At 62.8% G+C, this 11,373-nt stretch overlaps 1 protein-coding gene and 1 long non-coding RNA gene across 3 annotated transcripts in view; one reads left to right on the top strand and one right to left on the bottom strand.

Moving 5' to 3' along the window:
• Positions 1-1,569, top strand: part of LOC109318528 — a 2,582-nt gene extending 1,013 nt beyond the window's left edge. The window contains exons 2-3 of the long non-coding RNA XR_002103267.1: positions 830-832; positions 1,553-1,569. This is a non-coding gene — a long non-coding RNA (uncharacterized LOC109318528). The remainder of the gene's footprint in view (positions 1-829; positions 833-1,552) is intronic.
• On the bottom strand, positions 28-10,815 carry HPCA (hippocalcin). Of its 2 annotated transcripts, XM_019547849.1 has the most exons (4): positions 10,706-10,815; positions 3,152-3,556; positions 702-807; positions 244-341 (listed from the first exon to the last, which is right to left on the bottom strand). In XM_019547849.1, the coding sequence occupies exons 2-4, from the start codon at positions 3,527-3,529 to the stop codon at positions 244-246; spliced, it is 582 nt and encodes a 193-aa protein (XP_019403394.1). In that variant the 5' UTR covers positions 3,530-3,556; positions 10,706-10,815. The 2 variants fall into 2 exon arrangements, with proteins under 2 accessions (XP_019403395.1, XP_019403394.1); XM_019547850.1 differs by lacking the exon at positions 10,706-10,815 and having other exon boundaries at positions 28-341; positions 3,152-3,529.
• Between the last annotated feature and the right edge of the window lie 558 nt (positions 10,816-11,373).

The raw sequence follows: 11,373 nt of genomic DNA, 5'->3' as shown, positions 1-11,373 counted from the left end.
CCCACAAAAGAGCTGCACACTCACACGTACACATCTACGGACGTAGCACTGGGGAAAGGGAGCGGACGAGTCGAAGACGGTGGCAGTGCTGGCGCTTCGCGGGCGCGCGCCCCCCGGCCCCAGCGCCGAGGGCGGTGGGACGCAGGTCTCCCTGCCGGAGCCGGGGCTGTGAGGTCAGGTGTCGTGGCGGTTGCGGGCGGCAGGGGACGCGGCCCATCCCTGCCAGGCGGCGCCGGGGCGGGCTCAAAACTGCGAGGCGCTGCTGGGGTCGCACTGCAGCAGCCGCACGATGGACGGGTCACTCTTGGCACCTTTGATGAACTCTTCCAGAGACAGCTTGCCTGGGTGGCGGGGCAAGACAGGGCCCCGGGTCACTGGTGGCTCCGCTAGGAGCTGCCTGGGCAGGGAGCTGGGGGGCCCTTGGCCCCGGGCAGTGGCTTCACTCCCCCACCACAACCCCTGCAGCCGGCTCCTGGGCACTGCAGCTCCTCTGGAGACAGCGACCCTGGGACAGCCAGCAGCCCGTGGTCCCGGGCACACGGCCAGCGCGGTGGGGGACGGGGAGCAGCATCTTGCAGCCTGCCGGGAGGGGCCCGGCCCCACGAGCCAACTTTTAATCGGTGTATGCATGCCCCCCTCCGCCGGCCCGGGGATTTAGCCACGCGCCTGCACCCTAATCCCCCGGGGCTCCGCTCGCTTACCATCGTTATTAGTATCCATCTGTCGGAAGATTTTCTCCGTTCGTTTCTCCGGGGTGGATTCATCCTCAGGCATCTTCATCACCGAGGAAACCATTTTGTAGATGGCCTTATGGGAGGGAAGCGGGCAGGCAGTGAGGGAGCAGGGAGTTGAGGGAGGGTAAAGACCTGCTGCCTCCGGGAGACCCCGGAGACGACCCAAGCACAGCTCTCAGGGGCACTCCCGGTGGATAGAGCCTGTTTAAAGTATTAATGCAGCGCAGCAAGGGAAGCAGTGGCACAGATGTGATTAAAACGAGAGGTACTGGCAGGCGGGAGCTCCCTCCGGAGGGACCCAGCTCCCAGCCACCCTCGTGGGGAGGTAGCTGTAACTAATGTGCAAGGAGAAATTCCAGTCTGAGCCAGACCTGGCACTCGGGCAGTGATGGAGACAGAGCTGGCAAGGCTGCCCATGCCTAGGCTGGAGCCTGCATGACCCCCGCAGCACCCGTGTTCGTGCAGCCTGGGGTCCCTATCCAAGCCTCAGCCCTTGAAGAGTTGGGCGGCAGCCCAGGGCTTGGCCAGTTAGCAGGGCTGGGCCGCTGGGCAGGTGACAGCCCGGTTGGCTGACGGGGCACACACGGCACTGCACACCCACGTGCAAGGGGTGGCTCCAGCAGGACCCCGCTGGACAGGCTCATGGCTCCTGCCTCAGCTAGAGCTGGGCTGCAGAGGGTGGCTCGGAGGCAGCGAGCTGCTGCGTACGGAAGCTCATGCAGCTCTGATTCAGTTGTCTGCAAGGTGCAAGCCTCCCCTGGGCTATGGCTCTCGCGCGCAGGGAGCCGTGGCTGCCACGAGAGGGAGTGTAGGAGCAGGCTGGGGAGAGCAGGCACCGCGAGTACACGTACACACACACTTGCGTGCGTATGCACCCCCCCCGATCTGTCTGCCACTTGGACTGGGCACGTTGTTCTTCCCTGCAGTGGCTCCAGCCCAGCCTGGGCTGGGTTGTGGGGAGCAGGAAGGGAGAGTGGGGATCAATCAAACCCCAGTCCCCACATCTATGCTCACGCTGGGGACCGGGTTGAGTTCCCTTTGGCCACCCAGGGAGCCTGGCACTGGGGCTCAAGTCCTCCCTGGCACCTGATCTCAGGGCCAAGACCCCACGTTCACCCGGCTCCTGGGCTGGATGCTTCTGGGTCCTTCCTCTGCAAATCCCGCCCTGGTCTAGCAGCCTCGGCCTTTCCCCGAGCTCCCAGCAGTGACGATACCAGCCCTGCTGGGTCACCGCAAGCCCAACTGTCTCCCCAGGGGACACGGCGTTGGCGCTTTACTTCCAAGGAGCTGGCTTCAGGATCTGCACCCATGGCTCCCCCAGGCACAGCTACATTTGCTGTAAACAGGTGTCACCCTGCCATCCTGGGACCCGGAGCCTGCCAGACACAGCCCATATGCCAATGACAGCAGGGCGGGTGTCTGCACATCTCCCCTGGCTGCAGCAGAGCCAAGCAGAAGGGGCTGGCAGGGACAATGCCCGCACTCTTGCCCTCCAGTAATCTGGTCGGCTCACCATCCAGCCTGCTAATCTCCATTAAATTCAGATCCACAATCTGCTCCCAGCAGCCCCACCATCATGCAGGGAGCAATGAGCTGTACCCAGAGGGAAGGGGGGGGGGGAAAACAGAGAAGCCTGCAGGAAACCAGGGAGCCTCTCTATTAAGTGCCTGCCCTTATTCAAAAGCTGCCTGCAAACCTCTCCTGCCGCAGTGCTGGAGGGAGGGAATCTGCTCCTGCTACTAGCCTGCAGCCCCCTCCCTCAGCGAGGCAAGCAGCCCTTGGTCCTCTCTCAGCCCAGAGCAGCCTCTCCTGCCAAGAGGGGCCCACGCAGGCAGCCTGCCTCCACCCAGGACAAGAGAAACACAGCTCAGGCAAGAGGCCAACCCACAGACCCTCCCCAGCTGCCCTTCCCCTAGCCCCGTCACCGCAGGATGGGGTCTGGGGATGGGGCTCCATCCCGGGAGGATGTTTCACATTTGCTCTGCACAGGGGCAAGGCACTGAGCAGGGGGCAAAGCAGGAGAAAAGCAGGACCCTCAATGTGGGGGGAGCAAGGTAGTGCCTCTGGGGCCTGTGCTACTGCAGGGGCTCCCAAGTCACAGGCTGTCTGTGATGCCAAGGTTGGGGGGCCACAGAGTGCACCGTCTCCCCAGCCCTTCATGACGAAAGGGTGATGGTTGGGCGCATGCTGGCTGGGGCCCAGAGAGGTGGGGAGCTGCTGGAGGACCTCTACCGACAGCCTGCAGAGCGGCATACAGCAGGGACCTGGCTGGTGGGATCCCCCAGCCCACCCCCACTGCAACCACGAAGGGGAGGCATCCTAGCATCTGGACTGGGCCCTTACAGAGGGCAATGCCGCCTCACCCAGTGCGGGCAACTCCACAGCAGGGACCTGACACTGAGGAACCCCCGTGGTACCTGCACGATCTCCAGCATCTCCTCCCGGCTGATGTAGCCGTTGCCGTCCAGGTCATACATGCTGAAGGCCCACATGAGCTTCTGCTCCAGCTTGCCCCGCGAGGTGACGCTCAGGGCGATAATGAACTCTCGGAAGTCGATGGTGCCGTCCCCATTGGTGTCGAAGGTGCGGAAGACATGCTCAGCGAACTTGGAGGCGTCGCCGTAGGGGAAGAAGTTAGCGTAGATCTTCTTGAACTCCTCCACGTTGAGGATCCCGGTGGGACAGTCCTTGAGGAAGCCCTTGTACCACTCCTGCAGCTCCAGGTCCGAGAACTCCGTGTTCTCCCGCAGGTCCTGCAGCATCTCCGGGCGCAGCTTGCTGTTCTGCTTCCCCATGGTCACGCCCGAGCCTGGGTTTGGGGCCTAGGAGCGAAAGGAAGTGAGAAAGGTCACCCCTTCCGCCCACCAGGTGCAAGCATCTCTCAGGGGCTGGGTTACGCAGGTGGCCATCGGCTGGTTCAACGGTCCCTGCCTGCCACAAAGTCTATGAATTGCCCTTTGTGACTCCATGGAAAGCATCACAGACTTTCCTAGGTTGGCCCCATCACCTAGGAAATGCTGCCTCCCTTAGAGCTGACTGGCATCTCTGTGGCTGGGGTGCCCCTGACACCCTGGGGTGCTAGCACACGACCAGGGCTCCCAGGTGCTCTGGTCACACACCAACAGGCAGGCCAAGCTTGCACACCCCAAGGCACCTGAGCCAGCCTGAGGCAGGGCTCTTCCCCCCCACCATCCTCCCAGCCACCTCAGGAAGAACGGAGGCCATGTCCAACCACGCCATCCCAGGCTCATTGCCTTCCCACGTGGTCAGGCTGCCAGTCCACCCGTGGCATGTTGACCCCTCACACTGCAGCCTGGAGCAGCCTGGTCCACTCAGCCAGGCACCCTGGCACAGGGACTGAGCCCAGGGAGGGCAGGGTGCGGGTATGAAACGGGTGCAGCCGGGCGGGGGATCTTTCCCCGCTTATTTGCAGCTCACCCCACTGCGGGCACTGTGCCCTCGCTAGGCCTGGTTGTGGGGCTGCAGGCAGGCTGGCATCACTGCACCCCCATCCGCCCCTCACTACCCAGTACTCGCTCTCACGGCTCCCCTGAGAGCTCCCCCAAGCCACCTCCTTTGTTGTGGGCTCACCTGGGGCCGTGCTAACAGGGCAGGGGCTGCCTTCCCTAGCGAAGGTCCTGCCAAGGCCCCAGAAGCACAGAACAGGTTGCGGGGCAGGCAGGCAGGGGCTGCCCAAGCCCTGGTTTCTCCAACCTGGCTTGGTTGCAGCCACTGGCTCCAAAGCAGTAGCTGCAAGCTCAATGCCTCCTGCTCCAGGCCAGGCCACGCGGGTGGAGTAGCAAGGCTGGCTCGGGGACCCCTTGCCAGTCCTGAGCACAGCATGTGGCAGGGGGCTGCTTCAAGCTCCCCTCAAGCCAGCCAGCTGGAGGTTAGAGCCCGCGCTGGGGACCCCTGCACACAGACCAGTCAGGGCCGTTACACCTCCAGCTGACACCGTGAAGCCAGTTCCTGAGCCGTCACCAGCACGCGGACGGGCAGCCACCCCGCGTCTCTTCTACGGCTCATCTGCCTAAGGCCTTGATGAGCCCTGCTCCGGGCACGGCTCCCGAGCAGCCTTCTCCAGCCCCGCGCGCACGCATGCACCATTCCTCAGGCAGCCAAAGGGAGGCCTGCTGCGGTGGCTGCCATTTACAGCCCACTAATGGGCCAGCAGCTGGAGAGCTTCCCTGCAGCAATCCCTGGGCAGCTCTGCTCCTCATTTGCATAAGCAATTGCCAGCTCATTAGGCACGGAGCTGCATCCATGCCTAATGAGGCAGAGGGGCATCAGGCGTGGAGAGCTGCAGCAGGTGGGGAGCAGGTAGGCAGCCTGTCTCCAGGGATTCCCAGGTCATCGCTCCAGTGCACTAGGATGCCCCGGGATAGACTAGCCCTGCCCAGGGCAGAGGTGCCATGCTAGGGGATGCCTGCCAGCTGGGCCCATGAAAGCTCTTCCCCTTGTCCACCCCAACACTGAGCCTATACATCCCCCCCATTCCCTATTACAGCCCGTGCCCAGCCCCACCTGCTCCCCCCATCGTTCCCTCTGTCCTGTCACTGGCCCCCTCTGTAAGTCTCCCCCCACCCCTCTATTATTCAGCTCCTTTGTGCTCCCCAGCTCCCGCTCTCCCTGTGTCCAGCTCATCTAATAGCAGAGCCCTGCCCTGTAGAGAGCAGCTGCCAGACAGCCCAGAAGAGAGGAGCCGTGTCATTACAGCCCACCCAGGGCTGGGCTAATGGCACTGCCAGGGCTGGCCAGGGCCATGCAGGGCGCAGGTGCTGCTTGTTGTCTGGTGAATGATGCCCAGGCTGGTGAGGCTGAAATGCACCTGGGTCCACGGCATCTTGTTACCCTTGCACTCAGCTCCCTGCCTTCAGGGTGCGGGGAGAAGCCATCCTGAGCTGCCCAGGCCCTGGTTGTGCTGGGACTCTGGGGGACATAGAGCAGTGTAGCCTGGCAGGATGATTGGGGGGTGGGCTTCAGGTGGCTGGGAGGAAACAGGCCACAAAACCAGGAGGGAGACCCGGGCAGGAACCACTGCAGAGCAGCACGGCTCAGCTGGGAGGGAGGTAGCTTTTAGGATCCAGCAGCAAGGCAGAGATCCTTTGCTTTCAGGGAAGCAGCAGCTTTTCCATACACATCCGCTGCCCCCAGCAGCAACGGGCACCCAGCACCCCACACGCACGGCTATGCCAGGGGCACGTCCCCTGGCTGCAGGCTTATCCCCCCACAGACAGCCAGGCTGGTCTCCCAGGGGAAGCTTTCTTCCCAGTGCCGTGCCACTACAGCTTACAGTCACTGCAGGGTCTGATGTGGCACCAGTCAGATGCTGCTCTGACTGGCAACTGTGCGTGCAGGGCCCGGCTGGGCCAGGCTGCAGACAAGGTCATAAAATGCAGCAGTCCTGGCACGGAGCGTGCTTCTCGCAGCCTTGCAAGTGTGCGGGCAGCTCTGTTCACCCGAGCGAGCGCCACAAACAGGCAGAACCTGTGAGAGGAGGTGGAGGGAGGCGGCTGGGCAAGATGCGTCCTAGAACCAGGGAGTTTCTTTCCCCTCCCCTCAGTTTTTTGCATTGCACGAGACACCCTGGGGTGCTACGTCTGGCTGCAGGAGCGAGACAGGCCCCTCCACAGGACCTGCATGCCAGCAGGGTCAGCTCTGCGCTGCCTAGCTCCCCCCAGCCCCATGGCACTACCCTGGGGGACCCATTCAGGCTCTCCAGGATGCCAGGTACCTCCAGCTGGGTTAGCTGCCTGTTCAGTTAGGATGTAATGAAAGCAGAGGCTGGAGCCATTTGCCACTTAGGCACTGCAGCAGGAGCCTTGAATCTCCATGTGTTCAGCCTACCGGAGAGCCGAGATGCACCTACAAGAGGTAGCTGATTTGCCAGGGAGCCTGAGCTGGGACACAGCAGCAGAGGAGAGGCATGTGATCCTGTCCAGGAGGGCTGTAGGAGGAAGCAGGACCAAAATCTGCAGCTCAGGCCTCAGACATGGGTCTCTCGCCACGTGCCCCTCAGGTTCAAGCCTTTGCAAAGCAAAAGAACGGCGGAACGACCCTGAAGCAAGCCTCAAGGAGAGACTGGGTCCAGCCATGGGGGCAGGGGGAGCTCACTGCAGCATGAACTTGGAGCTGGAGCATAGATGCATCTCGCTGAGAAGCTGCATCGGGACCACCTCAGAGAAACCAGCCCTGCTGCTCATCTGCACACCGCATTATCACAGCAGCCCCAAGTTTCTGCCCTCTCCTGATTGCTTCCCCACCTCCTCCCTCCCATCGGCAAAGGACAATCTCACGTCACTGCACACCACCAGTAACTGCAGAGATGCATCATCCTAGAGCGTGAGGTAGACAGGACCAGTCCTCACACTCTCGGGAGCCAGCGTGGGATGCTCTTGGCTGCTTGTCTGAGAGGGAAGTGCCCCCGGGACATTCAGGAGGTGGCAGATCTGTAGCCAGGACCACGCAGGGAGAAAGGGAATTTCAAAGGCAGTTTCCAGAGGTGCCCAGTGCTGGCTTGCGGACTGGGCAGGGACTGGAGCAGTGGCTCAATAGGCCATTTCATAGCTCTCTCAGCACAGACTTTGTACCAGAAATAAAACAGAAGCCTTGGAAACACATCCTCCATTGGAACGAGCTGCGAGGAGCGGAGGCCAGGCAACGGCAAGGCCCGTGGGAGAGAACACCCTACTTCTAATGCACAGCAACTTCCTTATTCATGCCCCGAGCAGGTGAGACTGTAGGCATGCCCACGCCAGCCCTCCCCAGCCACGGCTTCCCAACAGCTAAATACAACAGGTTTTAAGCAGCTGGAGGCTGCCAGTTCCTTGGAGACCAGCACTAGCCAGCGGGCATGTCAGGCTAGAAAGGGACCCTTGACCCAAGTGTGCTGGGGAGGCAGGAGTGCCAGGAACAGCATCTGATGTAGGGATGCAGAAGTGGAGACCCCTGAGCCTGGTGGGCTCTGAGCGATGCATACAGATAGGCCACGATCCCTAGGGCAGCCAGGTTCAACCACATCCTTCCAGTTCATGGGGGACCAGCAAGGATGGGCTCTGGTCCTCAGTGCACCAGCTCACTATATCCCTCTGTGACCTGCCTGGTGAAAGCAGCCCGACACGCTCACACGCACAAGCCCCTGCTCCCAAGGAGCAACATGTGCTAATTAGCTGTCTGCTTGGGGCTAGGATACCCTGAGAGGTTAAGTGACCTCCTCAAGGTGACAAAGCCAGTCTGGGGTAGAGGTGGGGACAGAGCCAGGCTCCCAGCCCCATGCCTGGGTGCCCTATGCTCAAGATTTCACCCTGGACTTCTTCTCAGTCCGCTTGTCACTTGCTGGAAGATCCAAACCCCAGCGCCAGGAGCTGCCGCGGAGGCCTGAGTTTTCAGCCTGGTGCCCTGATGCTGTAGTGGGCAAGCCGATCCCTGAGCTCAGCATGGGCTCCAACGGGCCCATTGCTCAGATGTCCATGCTGGAGGCATGCGGTTAGTTGATGGCCCCACTACTCCTGACCAGCTGCCAGTGAGCAGCACGCTGATGGTGCCAAGAAGCGTAAGGATTTGTTCCATCTAATTGGGAGCGATTCTTCCAGCGTCCTTTTCCAGCTGCTCTGCAACATCCTGGTGGGGTTTGTCTTTCCAGCTGGCCCCGTACGCAGCCAGAGGCTCTCACCACGCCGTCCGCAGTGACACCATGCCTGCTCCCCTGCCCCATGGCCTGGGTCACCGAGATCGCAGCAAGGTGCGATGTGAGCTCCCGTTCTTCCTGAAGTGCGTTTGCCAACCATTAATCCCGTCTCCCCGACGGTGCCCGTAGAGGACACTGCCGACTTCTCTAGGTCCCATTCTCCTGCAGGATCACGGCGTGCTCACGCGTCGCAGTGTCAGCAGTGAGGTGAGCTGCCCTCCGCTCTGCCTGCTTACAGGATCAGGGGGAGGCAGTTTCTCCCTAACCTTTGCTCAGCCTTTAAGTGCTGGAGCTACTGCAAACGCCTGATATCTCAGTTCAGAACAAAACTATCCCCATCGTATCCCCACTCCCGCGTGGGTCCCGCGACACCTACAGAAGTGACATGTGCCTCGTTCACGTTGCTGCAACCCTGCCTGGCACTGCTGGAGGAAGCTCCCCGCACACAGCCCCCACCTCCTGGCCTCGGAGAACCACTGGCCGACTTAGGCCAGAGTCAGGGCGGATGGGCATTAACGGCCCATCTGTCCGCACAGGCCTGGCCCGAGCCCTGCCTGGAAAGCAAGTGCTGGCGGCAAAAGCTTCAGAACTGGGTCAGCTGCCTTTTGAGAGGTTTATTTCCAGCTCTGCGCGCCCGAGCCGCGTAGGCCGGGACGGTAGCGCCTGGCAGAGCCAGCGCCTTCGTCTTCGCCTGCCTACGCTCCATTAATGTTTAACTGGCTCTTGACAGCAATCATCCTGGTGTCCCAACAACACCCCCCAGGGCCAGGGCTGGGGTTGGGGGGTCAGGGAGGGCAGGCCACAAAACCCCACAGCTCTGCTATGGAGAGGAAGGGCAGTGGAGGCTGTGCAGAGGGCACGGTGCAGGGGTCCGGAGGGAAAACGCAGCCACGGCAAACAACCACTTCGCTGCCCACGAAGGGCAGCCAGGAGCCAGGCTCCAGGAAGGCTTGGAGCAAGCGAGCACCAGGGAAGGACAGAAGGAGACCAGATCCCTGCGACGGCAGCCTGCAAGCTTTCCTAACGTCCGTGAGCCTAGAGGCCCTCTGGATCACGCAGCTGGCGGGGCACAGGTGCCAGGACCACGTGGCCCTGAAGCCGACACGGGCCACGCAGGCGGCCTGGTCCCCACGCCAGGGCTCTGGCTGGAGGAGCCTGGCTGCAGGAAAAGCTGGCAGCTCCCTGCTCGGGGAACAATAAGGACAGACGTGCAACGTGGGTCTCGGGGCTCCGGTGGGCCCTCTCCTAGGAGGCCAGGCCCCTCACACAGCAGAGGCTGGGTGGAGCTGGGAGCAGTGCCCAGCACCCTGCACAAATTCTGACCACAAGACAAGGGGAGGCCAGGTGCCCTCAATGCTGGACCTCCCCTCGGGTCACCCCACCTTTCCCCTCTCCCCCGCCCTCTGCGGAGCGGGTTTCAGCGATGCACCAGATCCACGCGTCGGGACTTCCCAGGCCTCCCACGGGTGCAGCAGGTTAAGCAAAGAGCAGCTGCAAGAGCTAGCAGGGCTCGAAGCTCGGACCAAGCCCTGCCTCTGGCCCAGAGGCTCAGCCTCCGCTTGCAAGAGGAGAACCATGAATCTGTGAATCTACGAGCCAGCCCCTGCAAGCCAGCTTCCTGGACCCCCACCTGCTCCTGCACCTCACCCCAGTGTGGCTCAGGAGTGCCACCTCCTGGGTGCAGGGCTCTGACCGGCAGGGCTGGAAGTTTCCAAGCCAGGGAAGTCCCAGTGAAATGGAGCAGCATTTGGTGCCTCATCCCCTTCAGCTGCTTGGAACAGCCCCAGTCCGTTTGCCCCCTCACCCCCCGAACGACATCCTCCACAAGGGTCCCCTTCCAGAGAGACTCCTGCCCTCCGCCACTCCGCTCTGCAATCAGGTCCCAGGCTGCAACGAGCCCCGCGGCTGGATCTGCAGCCGCAACCCCCCCCCAGGAACGCGCTCGCCGCTGAGCTGCGTCGCAGGACCAAGCTTCCAGTTCGTGCCCCAGGCAAATCCCGGCAGAGGCTCCCCTTCCCCTCTCCCCGCAAGGCCCAGCCGTAGCAAGATGCCTCTCTGTCCCTCCCGGTTCTGTGCGCAGTCAGCTTGCTTGCCGCATCCGTGGGAAGCAGCGATCCAGCATTAACACCGAAGAGACACCCGGGGGGAAGACCAGCGAGGCTCTGCTGGAAGCTGTTTTCTTCCACCCCCCCCAGACATTAATACACATGCACACAAGATACCCCCCCGCCGCGCACACAGCACAGACACGGCTCCTCAGGTTCGCATTCGGTCCATTACTCACACAGAGAAGAGCAGAGGTGGGGCCGGAGATCCAGGAGCTGGAAAGAAGTTGAGAGGCAGTCAGGCAGTGTCAGCAATCCACCCAACGCGTCCGCCGGCTCGGGCCCGGAGCCGCACTGATGCCAGGCTTCGCTCCCACCCCCCTTAGGCACAACGCCCGAGCGAGCAGATGAGCCTCACGCTGCATCCCAAGCTGGGGCTGGCAGAGCCAGCCTCCCCGGGGACGCGGGGTTCTGGAGGAAGTGAGAGCTCCCACCCCCGGATCCGGCGCTGCTAGCGCGACAGCTCCCGGGGAGAGGGGACTCTTCTCAGCCCAGCTGGGTGGCGGGCGAGCGGGGCGTCAGCGCGGCCTGCCACGCAGCCCCCTCGGGCGAGCCCCAGCTGGCGGCTTTCTGCGGCAGCCCCCCAGCGAGCCAGCCCAGGGCTTGGGGAGCAAGCGTGCTGCCAGGGTGCGGGGTGCAATGCAGAGCGCCCAGTCTGACCGCGTTTGCTCCCCGGGAAGGGGGCTCCAGGCCTGGACCCAGCGCCCCTTGCAGGGGCACGGTCCCGCTCCCTCGCCCAGCACCTACTGCCGGGGCGCCGAGGGGGCAGCAAGCGGCTGGAGAGCCTGGCTGCGCTTCCCGGCGTGGCGGGGGTGAGGCGCTGCGGAGGGGCCGGGCGGGCAGCCCC

Source organism: Crocodylus porosus, unplaced genomic scaffold (genome assembly GCF_001723895.1).
Source record: "Crocodylus porosus isolate Cpor-Errol unplaced genomic scaffold, CroPor_comp1, whole genome shotgun sequence".
NCBI classification, from domain to species: domain Eukaryota; kingdom Metazoa; phylum Chordata; order Crocodylia; family Crocodylidae; genus Crocodylus; species Crocodylus porosus.
The sequence above is the reverse complement of the archived record's forward strand: the minus strand, read 5'-3'. Positions and strand labels throughout refer to the sequence as shown.

What these genes read in the sequence shown, in the direction of transcription:
- HPCA (XM_019547849.1), bottom strand. Translation starts at nt 3,529, where the DNA reads ATGGGGAAGCAGAACAGCAAGCTGCGCCCGGAGATGCTGCAGGACCTG. An exon ending in AGATGCTGGAGATCGTGCAG is followed by an intron (nt 808 to 3,151) that starts GTACCACGGGGG and finishes CCCTCCCATAAG; the next exon opens with GCCATCTACAAAATGGTTTC. An exon ending in GATGGATACTAATAACGATG is followed by an intron (nt 342 to 701) that starts GTAAGCGAGCGG and finishes CCCGCCACCCAG; the next exon opens with GCAAGCTGTCTCTGGAAGAG.